Source organism: Hydra vulgaris, chromosome 07, assembly GCF_038396675.1.
Source record: "Hydra vulgaris chromosome 07, alternate assembly HydraT2T_AEP".
NCBI classification, from domain to species: domain Eukaryota; kingdom Metazoa; phylum Cnidaria; class Hydrozoa; order Anthoathecata; family Hydridae; genus Hydra; species Hydra vulgaris.
The window spans coordinates 18,681,615-18,705,228 of NC_088926.1; the positions used below are offsets into that span (position 1 = coordinate 18,681,615).

General features: G+C 27.2%; 1 protein-coding gene across 1 annotated transcript; it reads left to right on the top strand.

Moving 5' to 3' along the window:
- The first annotated feature begins 7,733 nt into the window (after positions 1-7,733).
- Positions 7,734-22,896, top strand: LOC105844215 (uncharacterized). Its single transcript, XM_065801276.1, has 3 exons — positions 7,734-7,957; positions 13,674-14,725; positions 22,445-22,896. The coding sequence occupies exons 2-3, from the start codon at positions 13,776-13,778 to the stop codon at positions 22,833-22,835; spliced, it is 1,341 nt and encodes a 446-aa protein (XP_065657348.1). The 5' UTR covers positions 7,734-7,957; positions 13,674-13,775; the 3' UTR covers positions 22,836-22,896.
- Positions 22,897-23,614: the final 718 nt, after the last annotated feature.

The following is a 23,614-nucleotide window of genomic DNA, read 5'->3' on the forward strand; positions in this document are numbered from 1 at the left end:
TTTCTTAAATATTTACTATAGCATAGAATTATAAAACAGATGGAAGTTCAACCGCATTGAAATGCATTCGGACTATGCTTGCAACCTTTTGTTTTGTAAACAAAAAGAAAACGATTTCAAGACTGTAATTAGACGCCTAATCTTTGTACGCTAATAGGTACGTTTTTTGACGCAAATGCGTACGATTATATTAATTTAAAATATATGTTCGCCAATAATATTCAAATTTATACAATAAAAATGGCGAAAACGAAACGGCAAACAACAACTTGTTTTTCTTAAACATCATATTAAAAATATAAACTAAATAAGTCCACTTTACACATTTTCTAAACCAACATCATCAGTACGATAGTCCCCTCAGAGCAGCCGTGGTGCAGTGGTAGCTCACTTGCCTCAGAAACAAAGGATCTGTGGTTCAAACCTCTGGGCAAGTTTTGCGACATCAGTTAGGAAAGAGGCGTAAACTTCATATTAAATACTCACCCGCGGTGCTCTGCAATAAATAAGGACTTCTTGGGGCATCTAAATAAATAAAAATCAAATAAGGTTCGTGAGCCTTTTAGGCAGAGCAGGGAGGCTCACGTAATCTCCATTGAGAGGCGTATCTTTAACAAATTTGTAACTGCTCTGTACCTCTCACCACTCTTTACGGACATTTTATGTGCCAGTAGTGTCGTAAAGCGTTTCCATTTGTCTTTGAATCCCCCATTTGTACCAAAAATCAATGGGGTGAATGTACTATGTTCAACTTTTATAACTCGTTCAAAATATTCACGTTTTTTTGCTTCTCCATTTCTACGGAATACCTGTTTATTGTTTGATTTTTGGAGGACTTGGAATTTACGCGCGTTACTCTAACATCAAAAAAGGCACTTTCTCCCTTCCTTCGAAAACCTTGATTTCATATCTAATCTAGCTTCGTCGCTTGCATTGGCAGTGACACATTGCGGTAACACGTAAAAAATTTTTCTACAAGTACAGTAGGATGATAAATTAGCAAGTTGCACATTCAATCTCAATCTAAAAGCGTCCTTATACTCTTCCTTAATTAGATCTAAATTTTGTTCTTTAATTGGTAAAGTGTTTAACCAATTGCTGGCGTCTTAGTCGCAGGCCAGTTCAACCAGTAGTTTAAGATTTTCTTCCGTATATTACTTTAAACTCCTCTTTTTCCTTTTCTTTTTTTTTGATTTATTTGTTTGTTTTTTTTATTTCTGAAACCGTTTTACCATAATCATCTTTTTCTTTTATGATATCTAACTAGTCAAGTATGGATTCTACTTGCAATTCGGTTATTTTCTTAGAGACAGTATGTTCTTCCTTTGCATCAGTTATTAAATTACTAACTCCAAACCCTCCCTCTGATGGATTCAGCGCCAATAACTTCCTGTTCTTCTTGATTATGGAATACCCAGAACCAAACAACAGGTAAAAATTTTTCTGATAATAATTTTTTAACTGGTGTTACGAATTCTTCGAAGGCTTCAATCGTGAGAAGGATTTATGTTAATTTAGATCTATATTCTTTAACAAAACCAGCTTGTGGTTGTATATTAGCGATTTCATGTTAAGACCATGTTCTTTAGACTAAATCCTCGCAAAAAGCTTTTTTGTATGCTTCCGCACCAAAAGCGGCTTTTAAATGCCTTTTTTCCTTGGTAGCTACATTTGTTGAGTTTCAAATATAAACTTAGATTTTTTAGCTAGATTATCAGATTTTTCAATGAACCAGCATTTTGAAGGATTTACATAATACCGATGCAAAGCTCCAATTTCCTCTAGACATTTGTACAAATTTTTAACGACTGCGGTTTTCCTGTAGTGGTGGCTTCGCTGGCTAACTGTACCTGTTTTACATCAGTCTCTACTAGTTTCAATGCATTTATGATTGTCACAGTACTAAGAGAGTACTATGGCATAGCGAGGGAGTCGTTTTGTGCGCTTCCTTCTCTCAAAAAAACAGTTTTTCCGCCATAAATGAATTGTTTTGCCGGTTTACGGTATGTATTGATTAAATACATGTCAAAATTCGGACAAGTGATCTTTATATTATGCAGTGTAACGGAGCAGTTAAGACAGTTAAATGCGTTCTTGATATCAATCAGCAAAACCCATTCGGTATCTTTTTGATGTTTTAGTTGTCTTTTTAATCAAATGTCAAAATAATTCGAAGCAAGAAAAAAAACTTAAACTAACATATACTTTTAAGTTGTGGTTCTATTTAAATACTTAGTTTTAGTTTTACCTTTCGTACAATAATTACATAATAGTTAAAACTATGTAGCTTATCCTTAGACAAATTATTTTTTTAATATTTTAATAAAAATAATTTCAGTGAATTTTTGTTGTTTTTAGTCCAGTGAAATTCGTTTTTTTTTAAATTATTGTTTATTTAAATATTTTTAATTAAGTCTACTTTTTAAACGATGTTAAAGTTTCTAAGCATTAAAATTAATGAAACTTCAAGATATAGAAGACTTTTTTTGTACTTTCTTTGATTTTGAATTATGCCCTTTAATTCATTACTAAATTAATGGCTTTTAAAGATCTTACTTGCCAAGATTTGATAAGCATTCAAAATATCTAATCAAAGCATGCAAGTTTTGTCAACTTCGTGTCACTTTGGTTGAATCATGCTTAAAAATATGTATACAGTTTTTTTTTATATGGAGGGATTCGGGTCCGTATTGCTTTTGCTTTTGACTAATAGTTTTTATAAGTATTTTTTTTATTTTTTTTTTTATAAAGTTGATCGACACTTTTATGTTTTTATTATTTTTATTTTGTAACATTTTATTTTACTTTTTTAAAAGAAAAGTTCTCTAACCAACTGAACTATCCAGGCAATAGCTATATCATTTTTGAATATAGAAAATAAATAACAACTTTTGACATAAAAAGTTTAATTATATCACAAAAATAGAGAATAAAAAAAACAAAAAATTTGTTCGGTCAACGATTGCTGCAGTAACCGCAAAAAAAAAAAATCAAAATAAGCAGTAAATAAGATTTGCACTAAATTTACTTTAGTATATCAAAATTCTGTTCTACTTAAAACAAAGTTCTTGTTTTCAATTAATGTTAAAGTTGTTTGTTTTCAATTAAAGTTAAAGTTGTTTGTTTTCAATTAATGGTAAAGTTGTTTGGATAGGCACTTGAACATCTGAGAGTGTATTTTTATTTTTTTATTGCAAAAAGTAGAACTACAGCTTAACTATAGTACCAAAAATATTTTTTTGAGATTTTTATTCTTAGAGATTTAACAAGCTAAGAGATTTAACAAGCTAAATATTTTTTGAAAGTATTTAGTGTTTTTGAATTTGTAATCAAGATGGAAATTTAATTTTTTAAATTAGTTTATTTTTTTGTAAAACCTTTTTTGCATTACCATTTAATAAATATTTTTAAGAAAGTACTGTCGCAGATTTATTATGACAAAGGTGGGTTGTTTCCGAGCCATTAAAATTCCAATTACTGTAGTTTTTATTATTATATTCTTAGTTTTGAATAATAACGGTCTTGTTTATTGTTACTTTTGTAAAAGAACAGATCTGATGGAAATGGTTGATGCGTTTCTTAAAAACGTTAAATTGCTAAAAACGTCAAAAGCCATACAAAAAAAAATCATAAATTTTGTGATTTAAGTTTTCAGCAAATTATAAGATAACAATAAGTTTGGTATTTTTTAAACATTAATATTTAGCTTTAACTTATGGAATTTTTTTTTTTTTAAATTTTAAATGTCTAATATAAATAAGGGGATATAAAGCTATAATTGATTTTGTTATTAATTCAAAAAAACACTAAATACACTAAATAACGTCAGGCTAAAGAAAATCTTTTTTCTTTAGCCGTGTTTTATCGATTATCGAGATTACGCTCTCAGATGTTCAAGTGCCTATTTATTAGAGGATTTGATATCTACACTTGAAGAAAGAAAAATTACAATATTTACTCTCACACTGCTACCTAACGCTTTTTCATTTAAATTTTTCTTCCTTTTGCCCGCTTGATTAGTTCTTACTTTAATTCTATCTGCCTTAACCATGTTTGAAAACTTATAAATATAAAATTTCTGACCAGGAAATGCGACAGAAATTGAGCTAAAAATCAATGAAAACGAACTTAGTTTTCATTTACCAAAAGTAATGTATTATTTAGTCAAACAAGAAGCCAAAAGCGCTTTCAACTTGTGAAACTATTATGATGTTTTGCCTTAAAAGTGATTTTTTTGGGGTACAAAATTTTCTCCTTTTTTTGTACCCATATACCTAACCAAAAAAAACCCGCAAAGTTTTGCTATTTATAGAACGTTGTAGACCTAAAAAGCATTTTATCGTTTAAACGATAAAATAAAAAGCATTTTATCGTTTAAACGATAAAATAAAAAGCATTTCATCGTTTAAACGATAAAATAAAAAGCATTTCATCGTTTAAACGATAAAATAAAATGCATCTCCTTAATTCCTGAAATATATATTATAATTTACAATATTTGTTTCAGATTTATACATTTTTAATTTTTTTTTCTTCTTCTTTTTTTTGTTCTTATTTGTTTTAATACTTTATGTTTTCAATTTTTTACACTAAAAAAAAAAGACTGTTTTGTTGAATTTTTTATTTTATTTTTAAAATTAAAGTGTTTTTTTTAACAAGTGACTAAAGGGGCTCTATGAAAAGGTTGCCATGATAAACATATATATATATATATATATATATATATATATATATATATATATATATATATATATATATATATATATATATATATATATATATATATATATATATATATATATATATATATATATATATATATATATATATATATATATATATATATATATATATATATATATATATATATATATATATATATATATATATATATATATATATATATATATATATATATATATATATATATATATATATATATATATATATATATATATATATATATATATATATATATATATATTATATATATACAGTGGGTGGCTATTGAAATAGGGCCATTGAGTTTTCTACACATTTTTGTGAAATTTTATCCACAATGTAAAAAAAATTAGAGGGTTACGGTACAAAATAATTAAAAATTTAAAGAATAGTTGTTTATTATCACATATAAATATAGAAACAAACGATTTTTTTTTTTAAAAACAAAAATTGTAATGTTATCAATATTTTGTAAATCCACCCTTTGCTGCTATAACAGCTTCTACTCTCCGTGGCATGCTGTCAATGCATTTCTGTGCCAATTCTTTTAAGTAAGGATTTCGATGCCAACCTTTAATTAGTTTTTCAATAAGCTGGGTTTTATTTGTCACCAGTTCTTTTGAAGAAACCTCCCGTTTTAATAGCTCCCACAGGTTTTCTATAGGATTAAGATCCGGGGAATTTCCTAGCCAATCCAGCAGTAGAATTTTTTTCTCTCCAAGAAACTTTTTAATGGATTTTGCCATATGACATGGGGCAGAATCTTTAATAAACATAAATTCGCCATCTGGAAACCATTCCACAACTTGAGGAATGAGCTTTTAGTCCAAAACTTCTTTGTATTGGTCCTGCCTCATTGTCCCTTGGACTATGTAAAACCTTCCCGTACCCTTACCACACATAAAGGACCACACCATAATTGACAATGGATATTTTACTGTCTCGATAATGCAGTCTGGATTAAATTTTTCACCCACCCTTCGTCGCAAAAATGAGGCTTTGTCGTCCAAAATCTGAAACGTGGATTCATCAGAAAAGCACACCTGAAATCAAATGTTTCAAAAAATGTTAGTCTTTCATTAATCTAAAGAAAATCAAGAAATAAAGCAGAAAATGACATGTTTAAGAAATAAATACCTTTCTCTAATGATCTGTTGTCAACATCTGCGGTGTTATGCTATATAACACCGCAGATGTTATATCGCATAACACCGCATTTCAGTCATTTATCCTTCATGGCAGGCGTTAATTTTGGTTTTTTCGCAGGGCGGTAACACTTAAAGCCTAACTCATCTAAGCGTCTCCTGACTGTGCGATCACTAATATTAATTCCAGCATCTTTAATCAATGTTGTGATTATTTTTCTGGGTTTCTTTCTATTCTCCTAGCAAATATTCTTGATAATTCTCTCAGACCTTGGCGTTGTAAGGCGTTTTCCTTTACAGTTCTTACGGAGTGTGGATATAGGGTTTTCGCCATTTTTTATTTTTGATGCTATTCTTTGCACAGTCTGCCTAGAAACGCCAATTCTTCTTGAAATTTCTCGTTGAGAATAGTTAGTGTTGCTTAAAAGTGACATTATTTCACTTTTTTTACAAACATTCACATCTTTTTTTTACTCATTGTCAGAAACTTTAAAAAATTTAAAAGACAAATAAACACACTACAAAAATATGTAAAAGAAAATTAAAAAAGTTGAAATAATGTATATTTTTGGAAAAACTACTTTCAAAGAAGTCCTTCACTTAATAAAACATTTAAAAAATTAAAATTTTGAAAAATAGTCGGTTACAAATAACGTTTGAAGAAAGATCCTTAACACACACACAAAAATCTTCGGCACTCTACAAATGGTAACTGAACACAATTTCACGGTTTTACTTGTCAAAACATGCAAAATACAGTGTTACTAGCAACAAAATAGTGTTGCCTACGCAATAATTTGTAATAATGTCGTAAATAATTATGGAAAATTGTAAATTTTACGTTTGAAAGGTGAATTAATGCTGACAATATAAACAAAAAATAAACAAATTGTCTAAATTTGATTATTATTATTTTTTTAAATTTTTGAAAATTTCTGGGGTATACCTCTTAAACATTAGTCACAAAGACTAAAAGGACTAAATATATGTCTTTATAAAGCTTTGGTCACTAAATATACTATTCGCTATTCTATATATGTGTTTGAAAACTTGGATCTTTACTAAATATTGTTTATCGTATTCATTTGAGTTAAATTAATTTATATCTCTTAGGAATTTATAACTTCAGATTTAGTTTGAATTTAAGTAACTAACAGAGTTGGAAATTCTTTAAACGAAGTTCACCAAATTTAAACTATTAGTATCAAATGTCGAATATTCAGTTTTTGATTAAGTAAAATATTAGGCTGAAGACAAATGTTCGTTAAACTTCAATCCTGAAGGTAAACAAAGTAACTATTTGCTATTCAAATTTTAAAAACATTATTTGCCGGTGCTTAATAAAGAGCAAATTAAAAATGTGCCAGAAAAAACAAGATTTGTCAGACCTAGACCTCAAAGCAAAAAAAGGGTCCAAAAAACAGAAAGGCTCTTGCAGGGTTTGGTCTTAAAAGATGCTCTTTAAGGTTTAGCTCTTAAAGGTCAAGCCAAAAAATATTGTGGCATGCACCGTTTCCGAGCACTCCGTTGCAAAAACACTTCTGTTTTTAGGATTCTTTTTTTAGCTTTGATGTTTACATTTAATATATATAATATAATATACACCCGCCTTAATAAGTGATGCGTGGACATAAATAATTACACCGTTTATAGTTAATAGAAGTAACAATTAGTAAAACAAACTATTTTTCGTTTTAATTTAAAAAAAAAGTTATTCGGTTGTTGTTGTGTATGTTTTACACCAAACTACAATAAACCAACATCATAAATGTCACTGAAATGTTTACTTTGTCTGCTATTAGTTGGAATTGATCGCACGTCAAATTTTAACGGAAAATATCGGTTTCAGTTATTATTTATTGTTATCGTATTTACTGCTATTTTTCGCTTAACTCAGGTTAAACTAAATAATTCAGTAAACAACTTTAGTAAATAAAACTGAATGATTAAATCCATTTATAAAAAATTGTAAACACTGAGTTATCATTTTTTGTAACTGTCTAATTGGTGAAAGCGTTTGTTGCTTACTTGTATTTTACACACAAGAACAACAAATGAGCAAATATCGAGCGGTCACTATATTAAACTTTGTAAGCTGTTAAAGATAATTTATGCTTAAATAAGTGTTGTTTACGTGTACAAACGAGTTATGTTGGATAGATTTCTTTAATTTATTACTTTTTACTCTTAGTACATTTATTTTTTTAATTTTAATAATTGATTAGATTATTTAAAGTTACTTTGAATAATCTGATTATATTTAATTTAATTGTATTCAGATTATTCAGGTTTTTCAATAAAAGTATTTCTTATTAATATAACACTTATTGACGTTTTATTAGTAATACAAGATTTTCCTATTATTTGATTAAATTAACAAATAAAAGTCACTAAATGGATAAATGTCACGGCAAATAGATTTTTAAGACACTTAGGAAAAGTCTAGCTTTATAAAAAATTGAACTATTTTAACTTATTTTATATTAAGTTACATAAAAAATTATAAAAAGCTCTTATGGTTCATAAAGTGAAATTAATGTTTTGGCTTGATGATGTCAAATTAATCCTGTTTTTACAAAAATTTGTCATCATTAATATGTTCTCTCAGCATGTGTCTACACAGTGACACTTTGCTAAAGTAATAAATTATGAAAAACTTTTAAATTTAGCCTAAATAGAATTCTTTTACATTAAAACTTCATTGATTTATATGAATCATTTATATATTCATAGCATTTTATATATTTCTAGTTTTTATTTGTCATAATACTTTTATGCTCATTCAATTCCAAATGACTTAAATTTTGTGAATCCATTTTAATATATTGTTAAACATTCACAATATATAACTTTGTTTTTTTGAGTAGTTAACTCAAACATTATTATTTTAGTCTTTGATTTGATTTATTAATCTAAACCATTATTTTTCTTATCTAACTATCTATATGAACCACAATAAAAGTGTGTGCATTTTTAAAACTACAAATACAAACCTAAGTTCTCAATTCAGTTTATGTACCAATAAAAGTATTTGTAATATTTCAATTGAACTTTTAAAAAAAAGGTTATAAGAGAGTAACTATCCTCAAAGTTATTTAAAATATCAAAAACAACTCTATATACTTTTAGTTTTAGTTTTTGTTTAAAATATGTTTTATTAATTATTAATTCACAACTAGTGACTAAACTTCATAAGACATACTTCTTTTAAAATTTAATATAAAACTTTTATTATTAGTTATATTAGAGCAAAAAGAAAAAAAAACAACATAAATCTGCACCCTACATCACCAAATTTTCTGAAATTTGGTGCAAATGTTTAGAGTCATAACTTAACAAAGTTTAAAGTTAGGAAACTTAGAAAAACTTGAAGTTTGTTTGGTTTTGACTGAAAAAAAAATGTTTCTATTTACTGTTACCCTTAAGGTGCTTTTAGTAATTCTGCGATGCTGAAATTTGGTTCCAAATTATTTAAAAACCTGCTAAGTCCATAAATTTTAGTTTTGTATCTCTTGAAACAAGATAATGTAGTTTATTTTGAAATCTCTAAAATGCACTTAATAAGGACAATAAAAAAAACCATTGACCATTTTAGCTATAAAAAAAAAAATCTGACTGATAAAAAAAAAAAAAATTATTTTCATTTTCTTAAAGATAAGATGTTTATCAACTTTACGAACCAAATTTATTTTGGCCTTACAATTACTTGAATATTTATTGAGGCTTGATATGGATGCAAAATTTTGCAATATTTTAAAAATTAGATAAAACTTATCACTTCTGACTTATTAACAATCACTTATTAACAGTTGTTATTTAAAACAAAATTAAAAGGTATAAAAAAACCTTTAAAAAAAGAAATACTTAGTTCTAGTGATCTTATATATGGTTTTCATTCACATTATTTATAAATTGTACAAAAATCAAAAGATTACAAAAAAGTGTGGATAAGATATCAGACTCTGCAAACTTGAAATTAAAAATCTTTGTTTCCATAGGAAAATATTTTTTTCTGTTATTGCAATAATCTAGATCTTCCTTTATTTATGAACGGTAATGTACTCGATAAGTCATCTACCCTTCAGGAGCGGATCCAGACCATCAAGTAAGGGGGGTGGGGGTGGGTTGGAGCAATTTTTCAGCAACCCGACAAATCTTTTTTATATAATTTTTGTTTGAATATTACTTTTTTTCTGTCATACTCTTATACTTATACATATATATATTACTCTTTAATTTTTTATTTTAATTTTTAATTCTAAAATTATATCCTATCTAAATTTAAATTTATATCTAATTCTAAGCTTTAACTAGTGCAACTATGAAATGACATCATATATTGGTATCTCAGTAGTCTCAGAAGTTGAACTATGGCAGTGCAAATGTATAAGGGCGAAAGATGAGGGAGGAATTACATCACTACCTACAGAACTTTCTGTTGTTTTTGATTTGTGTGACCAGGTGCAATCACTCACAAGTTGTTTCAAATTATCAAGTCATGTCCTGTAAGTGTCACTAGTGCTGAATGTAGCTTCTCAACCTTGCGAAGAATTAAAAATTAGCTAAGAACACAAATGACAGAAAACAGACTAGTCGAATTGGCCTTACTTAATGTGCACAGAGAAGTTCCAGTAAATGATGAAAACGTGATTGACGGTTTTGCAAAGTCGGGAAATCGTAAATTAGAATTTGTAAAATAAGCTGTTAAAATAATCAACAAATCAAGTATGCTTTTTAGTAAACTAAATATAAAAAAATGTTTTTTCAAATCATGTAAGGGAGGGGGGATTGCCCCCATTGCCCTCCATTCCCCCTATGGATCCGCCCTTGCTATCTTTTATCTTCTAGGATTAAATCTTACTTCTGATCTTTCTTGGAAACAATATATCAAATCGATTGCAAAATTAGCATCTAGTAAGGTTGTATCTTTTTATCGTGCTCGCCACTTTCTTACTCCGGATTCTATTCTTTATCTCTATAAATCTCTATTCCGTCCTTGTATGGAATACTGTTGCCATATCTGCGGCAGATCTTCGAATGATGCCCTTTCTCTCTTAGACAAGGTGCAAAAACACATTGTTAACATAGTTGGACCTGCTCTTGCAGCCAACCTTTGACCATATTGTCGTAATATTGCTTCTCTTTCTCTTTTCTATAAATACTATAAAAAGGTATATTAAATACATTTTTTTATCTTTTGATGGCTAAGTGATACAAACTGTTAGTAACTAACTACATGTTCCAGATATTGTATTAACAGTATCCAATTGTTCCTTACGAGTGCTTCTCACCAAGTTAAATCTTATGATAATATATAAATGAAACATACACCTTCAATGTTTTTGTTTGCAACATTTGTACATTGGTTGTGGAGATTACCCATATTTCTTTGTGAGCTTGCTAGTGTTGCTAAACAAAAAAAAATCCATTTAGCAGAAGGACCTAAATCTTTAAGACGGAAACAAAGATTTAAAATATTTTAGCAATTTATATATTAACCTGCACACCCATCTAAAAAACATTCAAAATTTTTTGTTTGAGTTAAATTTGTTTTAATATCATCGGTGACAACCTTAATGATTTTAAACGCCATGTTCATATCATGCATTGTCTAAAACATTACGAAGAAGAAGAGGGGGTCTGCAAATTACGTTTATGAGATGGTGGGGCAGTAGGTCAATTATAAAAGTATGGAGACACTAAATTAAAAAAAATATAAAATATTGGGTTGGTAGTTTAAAAGCGTAAGTACTTTTAGGGAAGTAGACGATACTCAAAAAAGCGTATGGCAAAATGCAGGGGGGGGGAGGGTTTGTCAAAAAAAAAGCGTACGTGCTTTATGGGTGACCCCTTACTTCATTCATATATTCTAGATCTTTCTATCTTTTATATTTTTCTATCTTTCATATCTTTCTAGATCCATGATGCATCTTAAAATAAACTATATTGTTTTGAGAGATACTAGGCTATAATTTTCAGATTCTGCAGGTTTTAAACTCTTTTGGTACCAAATTTTAGCTTTTTTAACATTACTACAAACACCTTATAAGGGTAATATTTAACAGACTCCCCCCCCCCTTCCCTTATTTTTTATACAAAATCTAACAAACTTTGAGTTGCTCAAAATCTTAAAGGAATAAAAAATTTTTGAAAAATATTCAGTCTATCCTAACTAATATTATGTTTAAACATTGGTGGCAGTGGCAAATTTCAGCAAATTTGGTGATGTAGGGTGCAACCCTTTGTTTTTTGAAAATTTTTACTCATTAGCTACATATTTGAAGGTTAAAATTTAAAAACTAAGGAATTGATTAAAAATAAGTTATAATATTATTATAAAAAAATAAGCTATGACAAAAAAACTCTAGACTAGCAAAATTTCTACATTTTGCAAATGGGTGGGGCAAAGCGGGATAGTGAAAAAGCAGCAGTCATTCGTTAATTGTAACGCTTTAAAAGTGATAAAAAATTAAGGCAATTTATCATTTAAGCATCTTCAGACATTAAACTCTCAAAAAAGTAACATGTCCATACAAATTACACGCCCATACACCCATAAACCACAAAAAAAGAAATAACAACTAAAATAAAAAAACTTTTTGTGTTTTATTATAAAATACTCTTAAACAAACAAACTTAAGAAATTGTTTTAGAATTTAAGTAGGGCAAAACTATTATTAAATTGGTAACTACTACTAAATCTAAAATTAAACAGAATATGTTATGGATTACATAAATCACACAAAAAATATCCGTAAACTATTTGGTAACATTTTTAATGAGCAGGCTTATTAGCAATATGCCAATGTAGAGCAAATAAAATATGCCATATATATCAGCAGCTTTTCAAATTCAAAATTTTTTTTTATTCACAGTTAAAATTGCATTTTATAAGAAAAGTCAATCATCCCATTTTGGATGATTGACTTTTCTTATAAAATTTCTTACCATATTGTTTACATTAAACACTATTAATAATTGAAGTTAAGTTATAAAAATAATATTATTTTAAAAGTACAATATTATTTTAAAAGTACAATATTATTTTAAAAGTACAATATTATTTTAAAAGTACAAAAATTCCTTTAAATTTATTACTAATATTGCTTTTCTAAATAATGAAAATAATATTTTAAATTAAGAATAAAGTCATCAAACTGTAAACAAAATGGTAGTAATATAGTCAGTTATGTAAATAACTTGTTGTTCAGATATGCCCCACAAAATTAGCAATAGTTCAAGATCTTTTGTCGTTTTATTGCTTAAGAAAATACTCAAATTTTGTTTTTCTCAAATTTACTGATGCGTTTTGCTACTTGTAATGCATTTCGATACTTCTAAAATTAATTTTTTTTTTACAATAATGAAGCACAATTTAAAATGTTATATCAAAAAAACTTTTTGAAAATTTTTTTTTAACTGAGATATAAAGCTTCAGGCATAACTGTCCCGTTATGCCCCACTGTTGGGATATGCCCTGCTCTACCCTAACTAATGTTTTTGTTATATTTATATGTAAAAGACTTTTTAAAACATTTTACTCATAAATTATCTTTCAATGTCTATTGCTTTACATTTATGTGAACACATTTCTATGATATCATTTTCTTAATAAAAATGGCATTAAAAAAAAAAGGATGCTAAGGATGTTTATCTGCTCCATCTATTTTATCAGCATCAATTAGTTTTTTTAACAATTTTTAAAGATGGTAAAAAAAATTTGAAAAAAGTTAGTTCGTATTGTTATTTGGTTTTTATTATTATAGCTATTAGATTTTATGAATAAAATATGTATTTTGGTTTTAGGCTCTGTACTCAACCGTTTTGATTGGTTGGATATTTGTAATTTATGCTGGCTATGTAATGACAAAGAAGAGTTTAGTATAATACAAATGCTTTTGTGGCAGGATGATGGTTTATAAGTTTTTACCAAGAAGAATATATTTATTAATTTGTTTTATACTTCTTGTGGCCACAGCTTTTATATTTAACAGTTATATTTTATTCACCATAAAAGATAAAATCCAGAATAACATCATAAATGTATCAGAACTTAAAAGTGGTTGTTTTAATGGAAAAGACATAGATTCTGTTGAAGGTCTTAGTGTTTTTTTAAATTTTGCAATGTTAAATAAAAACAAAATGTGTCGACAAACTTACGACCTGTTTCATTCTGTTTACAATGTTCGCATTAAGTACACTCAAATTTATATTAGTAGTACCTTTAGGGAGAGGCTACAGAAATGGCTTAATAATGATAAAAGTCTAATGAAATCTGCAGAAAATCAATCATTGGTGTTTATTGATAATTTATACTCTCATGAGAGTGTTGTCTTTAATCAAGTTCGTTCTAATAGACCTGGTGTTTCATCTAATGGGACTTCAGTATATTTACAAGAGTTATTGCTTTCTTCAAAAGAAGGATGTGATTTTTGTTCTTATGAAAAGTATACAGCATTTGATTCATTTGGGTTTATGAAGTCCAAATATGCAGTTATTGTCTCTAATGCATTTAAAATAGAAATATTTCATGGTATGTTGTTATGGTTTCAGCATGATTATAAAAGAATCTCTGAAGTTGAATACATGAGTGGAATTAATCTGGCATTAAAGTGGTTTCAAAAGACACATTTCCTAATACCTACTCACGATTACAGAATAATGTATTGGGATATTTTACCAAAAGCAAGTGCTAGTCAAGTTCATCCTCATGTACATCTTACATTGGGGGATTATTCATACTATTCCAAGTGGAACAGTATGTATCATGCCGCTCTTCGTTACTTCAATGAAAATAATGGCAATGATTATTTTCAGCAATTGATAGATATTCACGATCTTCTTGGTTTAGTTTTCAAGTAAGAAATTTAAATTATATTTGTTTTGTAAATGAGTGCTTAAGTTTAAAAAGTATTGCTTAGGGGTTGCCCACAAATAAAATCATGCAGTTTTGACATTTTTTGACCCCCCCCCCCCTCATCACAACGTCGTAGCTCTTTAGCAATAAGTTCCGTATGAGTTGTCAAAAACCTTTATAGATGTTAAACCTTTATGTAATTTATAGATGACCTTTTAGTAAAATTGAATAAGATTAGTTTTAGCTGTCATTAAAATAGTTTCCATAAGGAAATTTATAAGTAAGAGTTTTTTATATCCACTTACTCAGTAAAAAAAAAAATCTGATACAAAACCCCTCAATTAACTTTGGGGGTTTTTTATCAGGAAAGATTAAGAGAGGCTTGTAAACCTTGTAATATTACAATAAAAATACTTCTGATATGCAAAGCAGAGTAATTCTAGGATGGTTATTTATAAGAAATTGCTTTAAATTTTTCAAGGTTTTGAATTTTAACCCAAAAAAAACTCAGTTATTAACTGCCTCTGCACAAGGTTTTCTTGTATCTTTCTTTTACTGCTTTATAAATTCTTTAAACTGATCTTCTATGCTTCAAATATTGGCAACAAAAAAAAAAATTCTGATTGAAACAAGAAACAAGCTCAAAATCTTCAGGTAGTAGCTCTCTTTTTAGATAAGGATACTATTCTTTGTAACTTTTAATCTCAGTGACATGATGTATTTTTTTGACTTATAACACTATAAAAATTCCAATTATCGTTTCGATACTTAAACTCTTCGCACTGATAAATACTTGCTCCTTTTAAGGTTAGAGCACAGCAAGTTTTTACCGGAACTAAATGGCCATTTAAAATTACAACCAACAAATAGTTTTATATTACAACCAACAAATGGTGTAAGATTTATTATTTTTAAAATAATAGGAATTGCTGATTGAGACATTTTCTGTCATTATTTGTAGAATAATATATTGTGTTTTCAAAATGTTTGCTACGCAAATAAAAGTTTTTCTTTAAAAATACAAAATGTTATCTAGATTTTTTCTATGGTAATTTATAATGAACAATTTTTTAAATCAAAAAATTAAACAATAAAACCATATTTATTTTAAAATTTTGCAACATTAATTTGTTTTGATGAAGTATAAAATTTGTTTTGAACATTAAACACAATAACATCTAAATTAATCATTAATTAAAAGTTCTATATTCACTATTCATAATGACATAAGTTATACAAGGTTATGCCATGGCATAAGAGAGATATGGCATATGAGAGGCTTCACTCTATAATGTATAATAAGTTAAAATAATTTGCGATTTGTCCTGTAAAATGTTCTATCTATTGATAGCATGTTTTGCAGATCAGAACTGAGTATTTTCATATATAAGTATATATTTATGTATGTATGTATGTATGTATGTATGTATGTATGTATGTATGTATGTATGTATGTATGTATGTATGTATGTATGTATGTATGTATGCATGTATGTATGTATGTATATAACAACTTTTTCTGAAAATGACTGCTGGCACCCCCTGAATATGTTGTATATAATTAAAAAAATGCTAGATTTCAGAAATTTTTGAATAAAAAATATTTTGAGGGGTTGCTACCGACCCTCGAACATTATAAAGGTCCCTAATATTATTAAAAAAAAGTTTTTAAAAATTATGTCATGTTGGGTCTCAAATGAAGGGAAATTATATAAAAATTTTAAAAATATTAATCATTTTATAATTAAATTTTTATTTTAGATTTTAGTAAACAAAAAGTTATGTTTTTTAACTAAAAATGAAAAATAGGGAATTTAACAAGATTTTTTGATTATAATTTTTTTTATCTATGTTTTTTTATAAAATGAATATTATTTTTGAAATTTGTATATGATTTTGCTTCGTTTGAGACCCAACATGACATAATTTTGAAAAACTTTTTTTTTAATAATATTAGGGACCTATATAATGTTCGAGGGTCGGTAGCAACCCCTTAAAATATTTTTTATTCAAAAATTTCTTAAATCTAGCATTTTTTTAATTATATACAACATATTCAGGGGGTGCCAGCAGTCATTTTCAGAAAAAGTTGTTTTTAGAACCACCTTAATATATATACATATATATATATAGTCATGGACAAAAGTTTGTCCATCAGTATACTAAAGTAAACAGCACCATTGATCGTTGTATTTTTAAGCATAATCCAAATGCCGGCATGACCGCTACCAGAGACTGCTCCCCAAACCATAACTTTTGGAGCCTGTTTGACTGTTGGTATAACGTACTTAGGATTATGCCTCTGATTTGGTGGGCGTCTGACATGTCTACAAAATGAGTAGAATTGCGTGAATGTTGTCTCATCTGAAAACATCACTTGTTTCCACTGGGCTGGTGTCCACTGCCTGTACTTCTGACAAAACATTATGCGATCGCGAATATTCTTTGGTGAGAGCTTCGGCTTCCATGCTGGTTGGTAAGGTTTCAAGCCTGCATCAAATAATCCTCTGCGTATTGTCCGACTGTTTGGTTTCTTGGATGGTGATCCAGGCAGTTTGCCTCTAATGGCACTTGAGGATGCTCTTGGTGATTTTTTTGCTGCCTTTATTATAGCATTATCCATACGGTTGCTTGTAACCTTCGGGCGCCCAGCGCGTGAATGGGATTTAAAACTTTTCAGCTCTTGATTTCTCTTTACAGTAGCTACAACAGTGGAATGTGAAATACCGAGCTTTTTGGCTATCTGTCTTATAGAAATGTTCTCTTTGTACAAAATAACGACCTGAGCTCGCTTTTCAGATGTCAGTTCTTTACCTCGTACCATTTTAACTAGTACTGCTTCAAATAAGGTCTCGGTAATATAAAATGTTCCAGATTATTTTATTTATATCTGAAAATAAACATGTAAACATCAATTTTAGACTCTAATTGACAATTAGCACAAATTGGTACAAAATTGTAGCACTAAAGTAGCCCAAAAGCAATTCAGAGTAGAATACATTAAAAAATATGCGAAAATCGCAGTGGTCGCAAACTTTTGTCCATGACTGTATATATATATATATATATATATATATATATATATATATATATATATATATATATATATATATATATATATATATATATATATATATATATATATATATATATATATATATATATACATATATATATATATATATATATATATATATATATATATATATATATATATATATATATATATATATATATATATATATATACACATATATATATATATATTTTTTTTTATAGTAAAGGTCTTAAACTTACTGTTTGTGGTAAAAAAAAACAAACACTTATATACTCTATGACATCTAATTTGACAAAATTAAGGTTACATTATAACAAAACGCATTAATTTAATTTAGGAAACTAATTAAATTTATGTTTTTTTAAAAAACCACAAAAAATGCTAATTAAAAGACTTTAATGTTTTCATTTTATTTTTTTAAAGATAAAAACATTCTGAATGTTTTTAATACTATTATTTAACTGTAAAACAGTGCGCAGTGTTGCTAAATTGACTTTCTTATAGCCTGCTGCTACAAGCTAGTGTCGCTACACTGACTATCTCATAGTCTGTTGGTACAAGGGAGTGCTGCTACATCAACTATCTTATAGCCTGCTGCTACAAGGAAGTGCCACTACATTGACTGAGGGTTTGGTTTGGGCAGGTAGTCTATCAAATAATAAAAAAAAAAGTTACAAAAAAAAGGTTTTTAAACTTTTTCCAGATTTTATAACAATTAAAAAAAAAACAACTTAAAACTGATCTAATAATTGAAAAATTAAAAACAACCAAGCAAGAATGTATATAGATATATATCCCTATAATAACATTGTAACGTAAGATACGTAACATTGTTACACAATGTTATGAGCAAAATGTCCATTACTTTTACGTAACCGAGACATAACATTGCATAACGATACGTAACATTTTGATCTAATGAGATGTAACATTGTAACCTATGCTATAATGTTTTTATTTCCTTTGTACATATCCCCTATAACATTTTAAAGTTATGTTATGTATTGTAACGTAAACAAGATTCAGTACGTTATTGCAAAATATCTATTTATTAATAGTTATTTTTATGCAACCGAGATGTAACATTTTATGTAACACTGTGATGTAACGTTATGTGCAAAATGTTCGTTATCTTTACGTAACCGAGACATAATATTGTAACATAAGAATACGTAACACTGTAATGTAACAATATGTGCAAAATGTTATTTAACAACATGTAACATTTTGACCTAATGACACGTAACATTGTAACATATGGTATCTTTATATTTAATTATTTTTTGTTTTTTTATATGTACATTTATTCATGTGGAAAAGGAGAGCTATATAAATAGAGAAAGAACTATATATGGAATGATGTTAAAGAAAACCATGACTTAGTTAAAGAGTGAAGTCAAGTCAGAAAGATAAATAAGAGAGTGTAGACAGATATTGCACAGAAAGTGCAAACTGTACACATAATTAGCTTAAACTAATTAATCTATAAATATTCTTAATTTATATCATTAGAAAGGTTGACATGTTATATACATTTTTGCTTGTGGGTTTATAAAAACTTGTGAAGTATTACGCTTGTATAATTGACAAAAATAAACGTAGTGTAACAAAAAAATCTTGATATGAGACGTAGTTAAAATACATCTCAAATATAGATTTTTTTAACATTAAGTTTTTTTAACATTATTTGATTATTTATGTATTTGATCGTTTAAAATGCAATAACATGCATGTTTTTTTAATTACAATAGTTTTTTTAATTACAATAGTTTTGACAAATGTACATTTGTCAAAACTATTGTAATTAAAAAAGTTTAAAAAAAGTTTAAAAAAAATTAACCCACCCTTGTGGGTTAGTTTTTAAAAAAGACTTCTTAAAAGTAAATACAACTTTTAAAGCTTTAAAAAAAAAGTGCATTTAAAAGTTAAAATAACTAATAAGTTATTTTTTACTTTTAAATGTACTGTAATTATGGTAATTAAGCAGTTTAAGGTACTTATTATCTTAAAAAATATAACCAACCGAGACATAGCGTAATGTAAAACATTTAATAATTGAAACGTATTTAAAAATTGTCACAAATACAAATATAAATACATTACATCTTTTTTTTTTAAGGGGAAACTAATTGAGACATAACTTAACATTAAAAAATTCTATGTGTGAGACGTGTCTCAAATCTAGTTTTAGTTACGTTACGTGATGCTTCAATTAGTTATACTTTAAAAAGTTAAAAAAAAACAATAATTGAGATGTAACATTGCGAATTAAGTCTTTTTTTGTTTTGTTTTTGTTTGTAACAAAGTAATCAATTAAGATGAAGCTATTTTACTAAAAAATAAAAGATAATATTTAGCAATACGGCAATGATGAGCAAATATTTACTGCATTTTCAAGTTTATTTACTTAATATTTAATTAATAATTAGAGAATGTAACCTTGTTACCAATTGTAACCGATTAAGACGTAATGTAACTTTAAAATGTCATAGGGGTATATAGATACATAAATATATAGATATGTTATGACTTTAGGAAATGCTAAAATGTTTTTATTTCCTTTGTGCATATAAAGATACATAAATATATAGATATGTGCAATGACTTTAGGAAAAGCAAAAATAATCGAGATAGAGAGATAATGCAGAGAAGCTGACAGATATTGAACCGGATGTTAGAATGTGCAAAATATTTTTTTTTAACCAACCAACTAGAGACACCTGCAGCTGAAACTAGGCTTTCACAGGGCATTAGAAGGCGGTGTTATTTGGGAGCCAAGACTCCGTATTTTGGCCCACTTAAGGGTTTATTAGTTGCCACTCAGCCAAAGCTAAGCCGGCCAATTTAATGGTTTATCTCCATTCAATGTTCGGAGTGGACAGATTTCTTTGAGATTTCTGGACGTAGAAGGATACAACAAAAAAGCGACTACACCAAGAACCTCTATCGACTGTCACAGTTTCGATCTTGTGCTGTTTCTGCTTTCTAATAACACCATAACCAATTGAGAGACAGTCTAGAGTCAAAATAAGAACTGAAACTATACTTGATTTCAGCCATTAGGCCAAGAAGCGAATGGGCAAAACATACATTTAATGGGTTACAACTAATTAATGCATTTGAACTGTAAAAGTAAACATAAGATAGGTTGACATTTTATATACATTTTTGCTTGTGGGATTGTAAAAACTTGCAAAGTATTACGCTAGTATTACTAACAAAAAAAGTAACTAATAAAGATGAATCTATATCACAATAAAAATAAACGATGATAATTAGTAATTTTTTAATTTTTCATTAAAATTTTAAGCAATCTAATTATTTGTTTTGTTACCTTTAAAACTATTGCCAATCGAGACATAACACAAAACATTTAAGAATTGAAACATAATTAAATATGTCACAAACATAAATTTGTTTACATTACATTACCTCTTTTTTTTTTTTTTAACTTTATAAAGAATAACAAATTGAGACATAATCTAACTTATAAAAGTTGCACGTTTATATGTTTTAAAAATAAAAGTTGAGACATAACATTACAAATTAAAACTTTATTTTTTGTTCGTGACAAAGTAGCCAATTGAGGCCAAGCTATTTTACAATAAAATCAAAATGAAAGACAATAATTAGCAATACGGCAATGATATACAAATATTTACAGCATTATCAAGTTTATTTACCTAATATTTAATTAAAAATTTTATATATATATACAGGGCTCGAAATAACGAACTTTTTTATAGCAGACAATTTGTCTGATAAAGAAACAAGCTTGCCAGACATGTCCGATAAAAATTAAAAAAGTGCGATTGAATGTCATTCCTGACCACGCATAAAATATTTTGTTAACTAATTGCAACGTTTTAATATAAATGATAAAAACCGGTCTACTTAATTCAGAAAAATGTAATGCTTTAGCATCTTCTAAAAAATGAATTAACTTTAAAAAATAACATATTTTGTTAACATAGTCGTGTGTTCAACTTCAATTTTTGTTTTGTATACAAAATAAAGTGTTCAAAAAATAAAGTTTTTATACAATACTGAATTTATTAATAATTTTGGAACAACTAAAATGTTTGGAAAATAAATGCACATAAAATGAGGGTTGGACAAATGACTTGTCATTTTTTACCGGACAAGTGCCAGACAATTTTCAATGTCTGACGCTTATTTTGAGCCCTATATATATATATATATATATATATATATATATATATATATATATATATATATATATATATATATATATATATATATATATATATATATATATATATATATATATATATATATATACACTATACTTTACTCAATCCATATCTATAGAGGCAATTTCTTAATATCATTTTTGTGCTCTTAATGTAAAAATGTGCGCTTTAATTTTTCAAAACATAAAGAAAAAAACAAAGAATAATGAAAGGAAATATTGTTGCCCCATGCCAAACCTTCAGTTGATGGTGCAGCACTCCTTTGCAGCAGCAGGTTATAAGATAGTCGATGTATATACTGAAGCTCAGGAATATGTGTATATATTTACACACACACACACACATGTATATCAATTTACAAGTATAGAGTTGGGATAATATAGACTAATACTAAAATTATGTTTATTTTTAGTATATGTTTAAAACTATTTATAAATGTTTTATGTAGATTTGGCAATGCAACACTATTGATATATTTGACACCACAAAAAGAGTATGAGGTTTTAGTTATATCAAGAAAACCATGTCAAGATTTTTTCCGCTTGTCATATTATACTTATCAAGTATATATAAATGTTCTAAACGAATACGCTATAAGCAGTGGGTATGTATTTCCAAAACTGAATTCAAATTCAAAATTGGAGTTGCCAATGATGCTCAGAATGGTTTCTAGAGGTCCTGCTGATAACATGAGGTCTGATATCTCATCTTTTGATCTTTTTGGAACAGCAAATGTTAATAGCGATCCCTTTAAACTCATGAAAAAAGTTCACTCGTATATAGTGGAAAGTATGAAAAACAGTTTTCAATTGGATGAAGATTGGTCACAAGAACATTAGTATTTGCAACAATTGTATTAATGTTGTTACAGTTCTTTAAAATCAAAAAATCATGTTTAAATATACGTATATGTGTGTGTATATATATATATATATATATATATATATATATATATATATATATATATATATATATATATATATATATATATATATATAAAACCCTCAGAATTAGGGTTGGCATTTGGCAATAACGACCTAACTGCTACCTGAAAGTGTTTGAGGTCGGCAAAAAATTGCCAACCTCGTTTTGGTGTTTTATGGTAAGACCTTTGTATCAAATTTTTTTTGCCAACCTGATGCCGACAAATTATTGCCGGCATCTAATTTATAGGTCAAATTATAAATTAGGAAATTATAGGTCGGCAAATTATTGCCGACCTCAATTTTCCTAATTCCGAGGGTTGTATATATATATATATATATATATATATATATATATATATATATATATATATATATATATATATATATATATATATATATATATATATATATATATATATATATATATATATATATATAAATATATATAAATATATATATATGCATATATATATATATGCATATATATATACATATATATATATATATATATATATATATATATATATATATATATATAAATATATATATATATGCATATATATATATATGCATATATATATACATATATATATATATATATATATATATATATATATATATATAAATATATATATATGCATATATATATATATGCATATATATATACATATATATATATATATATATATATA

Bases quoted from the DNA above. Each gene is read 5' to 3' on its own strand.
- LOC105844215 (XM_065801276.1), top strand. From the start codon at position 13,776: ATGATGGTTTATAAGTTTTTACCAAGAAGAATATATTTATTAATTTGT. The intron at 14,726-22,444 runs GTAAGAAATTTA...TGTTTTATGTAG, and splicing joins CTTCTTGGTTTAGTTTTCAA to ATTTGGCAATGCAACACTAT.